Consider the following 13,093-nt stretch of genomic DNA (forward strand, 5'->3'; position numbering starts at 1 on the left):
GCATTTCTCTTTAATTCAAATGCTTTGTCATCTGTGCAGGAATAAATTGTGTGCCGAATTCTTTTTAGCCCTGAGAATATGATTATTGAACAAAATTTCCGATGAGACAAGTTAGGCCTTTAAATGATAAATATCCTCAAATATTAACAGTAAGTCAAGCATTACAGCAAAACCTTTGATTATTGTAAAGGTATTTCCTGTGGTAAGTTCACTACTGATAAGAGCTTTTTATCCAAAACTGTACTATGTGCCAAATACAACTTAGTATTTATTACATTATTATATTTTTAAAAAACAAAAAGAATAGGCCGGGCACGGTGGCTCATGCCTGTAATCCCAGCTACTTGGGAGGCTGAGGCAGGAGAATCGCTTGAACCCAAAGGTGAAGGTTGGCAGTGAGTCGAGTTCGTGCCACTGTACTCCAGCCTGGGCAACAGAGTGAGACTCTGTCTCAATTTAAAAAAAAAAGAATAAAGCTCTAATGCCACTAACTGAACACTCTTGTAATGAATTTGATGCTCAAAACGTGGTACTGATAGCTCTTAAAGAGATTATTCTATAATGTAAATTAACCAAATTCCCTTTATTAAACTCAGCATCCAATAAATGGGTCATAATAAGCACTTAATAAATGCTAGTAAGTTCAAAGACTGAAAATTGATAACTGCCTTATACACTTAAAAACAACTTTTGTACTTTATTATTTGCTTGGTTTAGTGAAATTATTGCTTCATTTCTGAGATTTTCATAGGATTCTAACGAAGAATCTAAGAATCCAACTCACATTTGTTTTGACAAGTGATTGGTAAAAGTGATTTCATTCTCCCTTTGTAAAGATGAAGTTAATGTTTCTATACCTATTATTTTAGATAGCTACTGAATTTACAGGAAACAAAGTATAAAAATTTTTCTGTCATTTTATTCTGCCTCCATTAATAGTGTTTTTAATGCCATTAGATGAATTCCAAATCATCTTAAAGATATTTTCTTAGGAACTACTGATACCAAATATCCAGCATTTTATGAGATCTATCAAACACATGAAAAATATTAAAATAATTATAGTAGCCCTGGTTTGCAATGATGTAGAGCAATTAGCAATCTTAAACACTACTGTTTGGGTGAAAAATTAGAACATTTATTATGTTTTAAACCCCTTGAAATGTTCAAAACTGTTAGAGTTGACATGTGATCCTCCTTCTTCCTTTTGTTCAGGAATTCAGACCTCTGTACTGCCCTCCCCTCGTCCTACCCCAAGCACACATGAATCAGTCCAAGTTCAGAAGTGAGTTCAGATTAGATCAACTCTGTTAGCACCTTCCCCTTTACCAGTGATTAAATCAGAAAGCGTCTATGATCCAATAATGACTAGAAGTTCCAAGAGATGTTTGCTGGAGGCTTTAGGAAAATTCTTTCTTATTAGCACATATATTCAGCATTCACCACAGTCTTAAAATGTTTAAAAATAGGAAATACTAAAACGTGAAATACATTGATTTACTCAAACAAGAGCGTGCAGCTGTTAGAAATGATGATGTGGTTCTTTGCTGATGTGGTACAATGTCCCAATAAATTGTTCTGTGAAAAAAAGCAAGTTAAAAATAGTGTTATAACTACAAGGGGAAAAAAAAAAAAAACCCCAGTATTCTAAACAGCATTCTAAATGTACATTTTATTATTTCTATAAATATATATCTCTTCTCATAGAATCAAAAGAAGTAAACAATCAAGTTTCAGGAAAGCAGGAGCCAGTATTGCTTTGAGAATCTCAGATAGCAATGTGAAATTTGTGAAAGCCATAAAAAGGCTCAGCCCTTAAAATCTACCACTTAGTGAAAGTTGGTTCCATTTTCTTTTATTGTTGGCAGTCTCCGCACATGGCAGAGCAGTGGTGGCTGACGGTCCAATTTTGTCAGCAAAAGGAACTGGGGAGAAGGCATCTATTCCTGCCCTCCTGTTAGAAAATTGCCAGGAAATGACTTTCTTTGGCACACCTTGAATGATATGCAATCTTTTTAACCAAATTACTGAGGGCAGGAGGAGTCAAGTGTTGTTTGTCATTGGCTCAGCTTGAGTCAGGTATATGCCTCTCGACCAACTGTGGGGACCAAGTAGGCAAGGCCACACACACTTACACCTCCCTTTCTAACTACATTCTAGAAGAGTAAAGGCAGAAGCAGAATCCAGGCAGGAAGGGTAGGCAGTTCTGTCCCAGAAGAAAGTAAGTGTGCTGGGCAGACCAGGAAAAAAAAAAAGAAAATCCCACGTGTACTTACGTGAGAATCAGTCAGCTGGGAGAACATTTTAAAATTAAACAGTGAATCCTGCTCTCTTTTCCCACATGCCGTAAGCTGAGATGAGAATATGTATTTTTAAGAAAGCTTCCTACGAGTTTATTGTGTCTATTCTAACCCTAGAGAATCCCCCCTTTCCTATAATGTTACATGTATCACAAAAATAAATGTGTGTGTAACAAGGCACCATAGGACTACGAGTCATAATAGGGAAATAAGTGAGCATAGATTCACCAAATCAAAGTTTAAGTGCATAGAAAATAAACTAATGTGGAATTTCCCAAACTTCCAGTTGTACTGGGTGCTCTTGTGTTAAACTATCGTGGTGTTAACATTTTTTGTTTCGCCCTCTAAACTTGATTTATCTGCAAATCTACAAACATTATGTAAATAGATATCTGTGCGGGCAAAACACTTTTTGCTCACATGATCTTGAGAGGGAACTTAGATTCTGGCGTCTTAAAACGCGGCACCTTTTTTATGTCCTTGGGGCTTTCGAGTCATCATATAAATGAGGTCTCTGAAGTTAGTATGCCAGGGAGATCAGGCACCTCTGATTTTAAAATAAAACACTGCAAAGAAAGCTTCCGGGAGGAATGAGAGCATGCCCCAAATCACGACTCTGTAATTAGTCTTTGTGCAGAGTGGACAGAAATTTCGTCCCAAAGCCACCGTCTTTGCTCTGGTTCCTTTCTCTGTAAGCATGTCACACGAACCACACTTGTGCACCATGCATCGCAATTTAAAGCTTTCCTTTGAAAGTTTCCCCAGCTTGATTGCTTGTGGAAAGAGCAGCTCCGGTTCCCAATTCGTTTAATACATCCTGTCCGAGCGCGTTTTATTACTGAATGTTACCCATGTTCTGATAACAAGGGGACGCCGTGTCCTCCCCCGGTGAACTCACTCCCAGTCCCAGAAATATAGCGTGACTGCCTCCCCGGCGGTGTTTTGAAAGTGGAAGCCGGGCGCCGCCCTCCAGCACCTGCACCTCCCGCCCGGCGACGGCCGCCTGAAGCACGAAGTGCGTGCGACCGCAGCTCTGCAGGTCACGCAACCCCAGGCCGCCGCGCCCGCCTGCGTGCCTGCAGCCCGCCGGCCCCGCCCCCGCCGCCTGCTTCCGCCGCTTTTGTGCACGCTCGGGCTTCCTGGTGCGCCCAGAGCCTGCCTCGCGTGCCGATCCCGCCGCGTAATCCGGCGAGGAATCCATATTCCCTCCGGCCCCGACGCCCTCCGTCGACTTTAGTTCGAGCAGGTGACGCCCTCATTTTGACGCCGAAAAGTGTCCGTTCCCGATATACAGCAAACACCTCAGGCTGCGAAACGTGGGAGAAGCGGACAGCTGGCGGGGAGTCAGCCTCCTTGGCGCCTGCTCCCTGCCCGCTCCGTCGGACGGCCCTGGCCTGGCGACGAGAGCAGCAAGGCGGCCTAGCGCACTGCCCGGGAAGGGGTCCCCAGCGAGTGGCCTTCGCGGAGCTGCCTCACCCCGCCTGCCTGGAGCCGGGAGCCCGGCCCGACTTTCATTACCGGGCGACTGACCCCAGCGACCCGGCGCAGCCTCCAGACGTGCGCTGGGGGGCAGTGAGGGGGCAGCCTCTCTGAGGCTGAAAGGAGCGAGGGCCGGCGCTGTGTAGGTTAGATTCTTTGTTGACAACTGGGATGAGACCGGGGCCATTATTGCAAGTAGGATGGGCTTCATCGTGGGCCTCGAAGGATCAGGGGTGGGTGGCCGGCTGCCAAGGCCCCTCTCACGCCACGCCGCGTGCAGGCGAGGGGAAGCGCGTGTCGTGACGACCTGCGATGAGATCAGTTTGAATAACCACCGCGTCGGGGCTGAGACATACAGCCAGTCACGCAGCGCAGCGCCGGCTCTGGCCGGGTGGCCGCAGCCGCCCGGCGATTCGCTCCAGCAGAGGGAGATGGGGGTGGAATAGCCCCTTCCAGGCGGTCACCGATGGGGGCGTCAGAACTATTCTAAGAGGGTGGGGAGCCGGAGAAGAAAACCATACAAAATGCAACTTGCATGGTTAGGAGGCTGGATTCTATGAGTAAATGGGCTTTCAAGAAGCACACTGAAAATCACCTCTGTTAATGGTTGTCTCTTACACTTTGCCCGGTAGATAACTGTTTAAAAACTAACACGGAATTCAAACGTCATTCAAATGTGCCTTCAATGTGTTTATATTACTTAGTTTAACAGGCAGTACACACGGCTTATATATGCGTGCATGAAATTTAATTTATACAGTCAAGTCTGGAAGCATGGTTTGGCAAGAGGAATAATTGTGAATTCAGTAAGAGTCAGGGTACAAACAGATTACTTAAAAGGACAAAGGAACTGAAAAAAAATGCAGTCCATGAGGAAGCTATTACATTCATCTTTTCATGGTCTTGAACATCTTGTACCAACCAACTCAACAATAATACCCAGCGGAAACTTCTAATTAGACACAGAAAACGCAAGTATTAGCTGTGCGGGCAAGCGTCAAAAAGCCTCATGTTAGAGACAGACTCCAGCCCAGGCTGGAGTGCTGTGGTGCGGTCAGGGCTCATGGCAGCCTCTATCTCCCAGGCTCAAGCGATCCTCCCACCTCAGACTTTCCAGTAACTGGGATCACAGGTGCGCCACCACGCCGCACTAATTTTTTATTTTTTTTGTAGAGATAAGGGCTCCCTATGTTGCCTGGGCTGGTCTCAAACTCCTGGGCTCAAGCGATCCTCCCACCTGCGACTCCCAAAGTGCTGGGATTACAGTTCAAATAACGTCTATAACGTAAGAACATCTCTTTCTTTCTCTCTCTCTCTCTCTTTCTTTCTTTCTTTCTTCCTTTCTTCCTTTCTTTCCTTTCTTTCCTTTCTTTCCTTTCTTTCCTTTCTTTCCTTTCTTTCTTTCCTTTCTTTCCTTTCTTTCTTTATTTTGAGATGGAGTCTTGCTCTGTCACCCAGGCTGGAGTGCAGTGGTGCGATCTCGGCTCACTGCAAGCTCCACCTCCAGGGTTCACGCCATTCTCCTGCCTCAGCCTCCCCAGCAGCTGGAACTACAGGCGCACGCGGCTATGCCCGGCTAATTTTTTTTTTTTTTTTTTTTTTTTTTTTTTTGTATTTTTGGTAGAGACGGGGTTTCATTGTGTTAGCCAGGATGGTCTCGATCTCCTGACCTCGTGATTCGGCCTCCCAAAGTGCTGGAATTACAGGCGTGAGCCACCGCGCCCGGCCATAAGAGCGTTTCTCTAAAATTCTGTATTTCAGTCATTTCCTTAGTATACATTTGGTTCACTGATAGGTATGTTACTATAAAACAATTAGGATTAATCACCGGGTACAGAAAAAGCTCTGCTGTGAATTTAAAATTTTTATCAGTTTTTTTTTTTTTTTCTTTTGAGACAAGGTCTGTTTGGTTGTTCAGGCTGGAGTGCTGTGGTGTGGTCAGGGCTGATGGCGGCCTCTATGTCCCAGGCTCAAGCGATCCTCCCACCTCAGCCTTTCCAGTAGCTGGGATCACAGGTGCGCCACCAAGCCGCGCTGATTTTTGATTTTTTATTTTTGTAGAGATAAGGGCTCCCTATGTTGCCTGGACTGGTCTCAAACTCCTGGGCTCAAGCGATCCTCCCACCTGGACTCCCAAAATGCTGGGATTACGGGCATGAGCCACCATGCCCAGGCCAGAATTATTTTACTTTACTTTATTTATTTATTTACAGATCGTCATATTCATATAATGTGAGTTCAGTAGGAAATAAGGAGTTGATCCTTAGTGCCTAGCAAACTGCATCAAATTAATATTATGAATGAAGAAAGGAATGAATTAATGTGTAGGCAGTACTCTAATGGTTAGATCTGTGAACTAAAGTGTCATGAGTGAGTAGTGCCAGCCCTGCCACTGACTCATGTGTGATCTTGGTATGGTAGAAATAATGCTTACAACATACCTACCTTGGCAGAGGTATAGAGGGAGCTATTCCTTACTTACTACAGGTGCTTCGAGATCCTTGGAGGAGGATGATACGTTCAACTATTATAAATTAATACACCACTGTTAGGACAACCTACATGTAAAATTTAAAAAGTATAGATTTTAAATACAGTAGTGTCACCAATTTTTTTCATTTGTATGTAGTCCATCAAGTACTGAAATACAGTATAGGAGATTGCACCTTTATATAAAATATTTGACTTATAGAATCTTCATCGTTGTACCAATATTTCATGATGTGCAATGGAAGTTTTAATCAGTACTACTATACTTCACTAATAATATGCATATATAATTAATAATGATATAGTGATTAGTAATATATATACTACTGTAATAATAGTATTAATATACTGTTATATAGTTAAATACTATTACAGTAGTATTTGTGGTGATGGTATTTTCTGAGAGCGGAGACCTCTGGTGTGTGAAGTGTATAGGAGAAAACTAACTTTTGGTAACTTTTCTTGATGTGTGGAATCTTGAAGATAAGGGACCTTCTTGGTATAATTTTCTATTGCCGAATGAAAGTCTAGAGATACAATCAACATATTAAGAGCCCCACTATGTATCAGACATTGGTCTAGGTGTTGGCGATAGAGCAGAGAACAGACAAAACTGATTACTTCATGTTTAAATGTCTTTGTTCTCTATTTAATGCATGTTACTTTAGGAATAGTAATGCACTGTGTACATCTTTGTGTAAACTCTTTCCTGTTCTAAGCTCTTGGTGGAGGGTCCTTAAGAGGGATTGGAAGAGTAGTGACAGAGGGGCTTTCTGGAAAGAGAGTTGAAGGCAGAACAGTGGTAGGCAGTTTTAACTGGAATCAGAAGGCAGATACCAGTCCTTCATCAAGGTTTCCTGTTTAGAAAATCATAAGACAAAAGCATACAATACTTTGCTTTCCATCATTCTCCCCATTAAAGTTGTCCTCATGTTTCTTAATTCTCTCTGCCATCATATTAAGTCTATGTGTATCATTTTTACCAGAGTCATAGGCACTCATGCAGTTTGCTGGCTGCATGGTGGTGCCAGGTGGAGGAGGTAGGTAGGCATTAAACTCCAGACCTAGCTTCATCTGCCAACACAGGTGTTTTGCATCCTCCTGAGGTAGGGGCATCTTGAACAAAAGCACCATGGGGCCATAGTAGCTCTCTTTGTTCTTCAGAGTTCTCAGGCATCTAACCCCTGTCTGCCCTTTGGCATGTATTTTCCTGTTGTATTTAATAGCATTGCTCTGCTATGAGTTGCCAGACAGGAACATTGGGGGATGAGGAGAAGGCAAGGCTGAAGAAGTGAACCAACCCCTATCAGCTTCCAAGATGTCTAGTATCTAGATAAATGAAGACTAGCTAAGGCATGATGATGCTGTGTGAAATGTTTTGCAGCAAAAAGAAAGCAAAGCAATGATAGACAACAACTTGCCTTTTCAATTTTAGCAAACAGGAAGAATTGTCAGCTCACAACAGATTGCCTCAGTTTTGCATTGCAACTAGAGAACATGATACAGTCAGACAGCGTGGCTCAACCTTTTGGCCGAGCTCATTTGTAGGATTTGATATCAGATAATTTGATATAGGATATATGTCCTGCTGAACCCTGGGGATGGCCTTGAGATTAAAGTGTTTTCCCTTCCCTGTTGCTAACTTCTCTGTGGTCTGTTGACATTACGTCATGTTGCAAACAATGAGTGGTAGAGACTGGAGACTGCCGTGTCAGGGTGTAGTGACCTGATTAGTCCAAACTCCTGCAGGGGAGACGTGCAGATAGATGAGCCCCAACAGGACCTGAAGAACCATGTGGTTTTGAAACTCTGGGTGGATGGGCCACACCCTGCATACACCTTAAATCTCCTGGCGCTTTGAAGGTACAATTATTGCTCAACAACTCCAGGTTAATTAGATCTTTGTATGATGTGATTATCATAAATGTAACTTTTTAAATGTAACTTTTAAAAATGTACAAATGTGTGCATAATATAAATGTATAAAACAAACTTGCAATTAATGTCTTATAAGGGCATAGAAATGATCCAACTGGATTCACACCTTTTAAAATATAGTTTATTCCTAGTAATAGTTAAGCAGTTCGTTTTGTAGCTTAACATAAAGGCCTAAAGAAAATGAAACATATGAAGGAATCTTATTACTCTGTACTATGCAGTTTGTCATTTCACTTAAGTAAAGATTCCTATGAGATTTTTAAATTAATGATTATTATTTACAAAAGGCTTTTGAGAGTGTTGCTTTTACTTTTATGTGGTTTCAAGGTGGGGAGACAGTTTAAAGATGTTAAGTAAAATATTCCATAAATACTATATCAACCAAAAATAAGAGAATTAAAGCATTTGTGGAACTTTACTCCTAGAAGACACTTGGTAAATATAGTTTATGACTCTAAACTAATTAATATAATTTCCCACCTGAAACAATAAATGTGGCATGTAATATATTTTTCCCTGTTTAAGGACAGATACTGCTGCTTGTTGATATTTGCATTGCTCGTACTACCCAATAAGTGATGATGGTTGAATGAATCAATTAATGAATGAGCATGAGAGAAAACCCATAAGAACTAACCTCCCATTCTAATCCCTAGGCCCTCCCTGTTTCTCTTACTGAATGCCTTTCCAGATTATTGATGCTTTGTATGAGCAATAAGGAAAAAGGAAGCAATCCAGATGGGAGCATAGCTGTGGTCAGATGTCTCTGAAATGAACAAAGTATTTGCAGATGTTTCAACAAGTGAAGGGGTTGGGCTGAGTCTAGGCCGCAGGAAACAACTTCCACACCTTGGGGCTACTACAATAAAGGTATCATCACTTACCAGCACAGGATTCTGTTGGAAACTTGAAAAGGCACTCAGGGTTGAAATGCTACATGAATCCAGACTTGTCTCAGGAATGCCACAAGTGATCAGAACTAAGTATAGAAATTAATGTGATTTGTAAAAATAGCAATAAGGATCATGGTTATCTGGGAATCAAATCCTTTAATCACTTTAGACAGAACTAATGAAACTAGAAGAAACCATCATTGATTGTGAGAGTCTCCTTCTAAATTAGTTGGCCTTTGGCTTTTGGAGAGCAAAGTTCAAATTCCAGTTCCTGTCTGACAGGAAAATAAGTCAGACACAAAATAGATTGTCTTTTAGACTTCAAACTGAAACAGCAGGGCATAAAGGAGATCTGAGTTTTGAAGAACCTTTTCTTTCAGAGTTGCTGAGTATTGCTAATGCAGTATTTTTCATTGTGCCTTTTGAGGCTGTTCATTTTAGATTTATGATATTTGCCTTTGTTGGTAAATATGTTCAAATATAAATAAAAATTTTATATTTCCTAATGAAAAAAATTATAAATTCTACTCTTTTGTGCATGCCCTGTTCTGAAGCATCTTAACTTTCTAGCTGCCTAGTGGATAATAGGGCCCGTGTTTGTAGGTCCCAGTTGTAAAGATAATAAGACACAAAGGCATCTTAAAAAGTGATCTGTACTAGACTAGGCAACTTACCAGCTTTGTGCTCTGTTATATTACCGTTTGAATGCCTTTTCTGATCTCTGATATGGTAACAATTGGAGAATGGATTTGCTTTTTGGCTCAATGGGCAAGAAAAGGATTATTTTCTAAAATAATTATCTGAATGTTTGGCAACATTGAATATAAATTTTCCCTAAAAACCCTAAACTTTTAAAGTGAAAAGACCATAGAGCAGCATACCTATGGACACTTTACTCATAGAGACTTTTTATCTCCCCAAAATGAAAGGTTTTTTTTATGTTATAAGAAATGAAAGAAAATGCTAACACAATCACTAAAATTGACCAGCATATTGGGGGGATAGTGAAAAAATAGTTAACTCTAACATGATTGGAGAATTATACATATGTTACTATTCTACTTGAATCGCCTGAATATTGGAATTCTATATACGAAAGTTAAATGTCAATGTTGGCAGTAAATCTTTTTGTCTTTTTTTAAAAAACAGAAAAATTGCAGAGGTGTATCAGACTCACTGAGTCTAACTATTATAAAATCGTATCATTACAGCCATGAAGAAATTTAGATGTCATCAAGATCAAATTCCTCATTTTATAGATGAAGAAACAAATTCAGACAGGATAATTAATTTTTTAAATACTATTATTATTATTGCCAGTATATACAAGGCACTAGTATTAGTCCGAGGATTCAGCAGTGAACAGGACAGATGTGGTCTCTTGCCCTGAATCACCACAAAGTTAATGGAGGAGCTGGAACCAGAAATGAGCCTCTAGATTTCAAACTAAAAGACTTCCATTAATCAAGTACTGACTGTACACCAGACCCTAAGTATTTCACCTACATTAAGTCATATAACCTTCACTAATTACGAGTAGGGTGGAACATGCCTTCCCACTCCCGATGTCTCCTCCTGTGTGTAGGGAGCTCTATTACCATAATAATCCTGGCTCCTCTGTTGCCTCATTTACTTTACCCAAGGGGAGAGTGACTTATCTGAGTTAGGAAAGAGTAACAGCGCATGAGTAATCCCGCCCCTTCCCTTCTTTTTTTTTGGGTGATGGGGGACCGAGCTGTCTGAAGGGAATGTTTGTTCAGCTTTGCTCTTCCAGGCCCTAAGGAGAACAGGAGCAGGAGTCCTCTTCAGATCTTGTGATTGGGTAGACAAGTCTCCTACTGGGGTTTAAAATTAGGAAGCGCACTTTCCCACAGATACCAGTTTCTCTCATCAATAAAATCTCCATGTGTATTGTGCAAGAGAGAAGCCTTTCATAAAAATAAAACTAAGCAACTGGGTACTATCATAGTTGAACCATCTAAAACCAGCTGTGTTCTATCCAGTATGTATGCGTGTGCCTCACATTCTGACCTCATCTGTCAGGCACCCAAGAAATGCTGTCTTAAAATGATATTAATATAACCTTCTAAACTGCTTTGGTGCAATTTCCATAATTTCTAAAACTGTGAAGGTCAGCTGTCAGGCTTTCTGGGGGATAAAGTAGTGAAGTGAAAAGAACATGAGATTTATAGACTCAAACCTAGATTTGACTCTACTCTGAATGCATCTCTATAATTTTGAACCTCTGTTTTTACCTGTAAATAACAACATGGATTGCCTCACTGAGCTAACATGGTTAAGGCCCAAAGAAGATGATAGATGTGTGAGTGCCTTTTAAACTATAAAGAACTTTAAAAATGTTAGCTGTTTTACAGGTTTAACGGGCAATCCTGTAATAATAGTTCTCATATTTACTATAGATTTTAAGCTTCACTTTATACACAGATGGTTGAAGAGTTAGGCAGTTGATTGTTGCCTTGATGGTTATTTAAACCATTATTTAAAGGCTGAAAATCACTTTACCAGCTGAGCTCTCCCCTCTTCCAACCCGTGTTACTTAATTTAAAACATAAAAGCTCCTCTTCCATTGCTGTCTACATTTCTACCGTTAGTCTTTTGCATTAAGCAGTCCGTTTCCCAGTGACCTCCTTTGAGTTCTAAGCAGGTTTGTAAAATATTTTCTTACTAGGAAGAAGCAGCAGTACACTTAAGAATTGGAGTAGAATTGGGGGAAGATAAAAAGAAAAGTTAGCGACAGGTAAAGGACACAGAAAAGTCTGGGCTATGGGTCTCAACCAAAAGTACTGATAAGAAAGTGGAGGAAGCAGCAGAAGGTATCCAGGAGCAAGGGAACATCTTTTCAAAATGGCACTTTTTTCATAAATTGTTTTAAGTCTTACTCCCTCTGATGAGTCTGCAGTATTTCAACCTGAGAGTCAGGGAAATGGATTCCGGTCCTGCCTTTGACCATCCAGCTGTGTGACCTTGGGTATGTAACTTGGGCTCTCTGAGTCTCAGTTTCCTTATCTATAAAATGAAATCTTTGGGCAAATGTTTTCTAAAGCCATTTCAGCCACAAATATTCTATAATTCTAGCAAAGATCCCACAATATTTTCTTCCCTTTTTAACATTTAAGTCTTATCTTCCCCCAGGGGAAAAAAATTATCTTAGAAATGTCTGAAGAAGGAGGAGCCGGAGAAGGAGGAAGGAGAAGTAGTGTGCATGTGTGTGTGTAGACAACAATGGTTATAACAAAGTTATAATAGAACATCATAGGACAGAGAGAAGCATTTTGTAAAAGTAAGCAATTGTACACTATCATACTTGAACCATTTCTGCTTAGAAGCAAAAAACTCTCCCCAAAAGTTTTTCCAATTATAGTTGTATTGTGACATGTTCTTAGTTCAGTTAAAATAATGTCGAACCCTCCAAATCATACTTGAAATATGATAGAATACATACCAGCATTTAAAGCAGGCCACCACCCTAAAAGCATGTAGGCTTCTTGACAATTGCTTTAAATCATAAGGAAACAAATGAATAAAATATGTGCTATTGCACATATTTTAATTCTCAAAATAATACATTTTTCTCCTAAGTATGGAGGACTGATTATGTTGTGCATGGCAATAATTCAGTTCACTGCATTAGTAGGTTTAAACAACAGGAATAACAGAAAAAGGTCAACTACATATTTTGGAGTTTTTGGAGTGGAATTTTATTTAATAAACACCAAAGCTACTAGAAAGCTTATGAAAGCATGCAAAAGATGTGGGTATGCCTTTGGTTCCAACAGATTTCCATGATAATACTGAATCAGTGGATCTCCTCTCCAAATGTTTCATTCTTAATACCTTTTTTCACTTAACATATCTTGAAGGTCATTCCATTTAGTACAATTATTGTTTACATTTTTATAGATGTCCCATAATTTAATCAGTTCCCTGTTGATCAAAATTTAGGGTTTTTTTGGCCAACATTTTGTTAGTAAA

The 13,093-nt window shown here is 40.3% G+C and overlaps 1 protein-coding gene across 1 annotated transcript in view; it reads left to right on the plus strand.

Moving 5' to 3' along the window:
- LOC104664428 (wiskott-Aldrich syndrome protein homolog 1-like) overlaps positions 1-13,093 on the plus strand; it is an 83,629-nt gene that overhangs the window by 3,911 nt on the left and 66,625 nt on the right. Inside the window, exons 2-3 of the mRNA XM_010365915.2 lie at positions 1,216-1,285; positions 3,250-3,546. Coding sequence (XP_010364217.2) covers positions 1,216-1,285; positions 3,250-3,546 — 367 coding nt within the window. The remainder of the gene's footprint in view (positions 1-1,215; positions 1,286-3,249; positions 3,547-13,093) is intronic.

The sequence above is a fragment of the Rhinopithecus roxellana genome, chromosome 1 (assembly GCF_007565055.1).
Source record: "Rhinopithecus roxellana isolate Shanxi Qingling chromosome 1, ASM756505v1, whole genome shotgun sequence".
NCBI lineage: Eukaryota > Metazoa > Chordata > Mammalia > Primates > Cercopithecidae > Rhinopithecus > Rhinopithecus roxellana.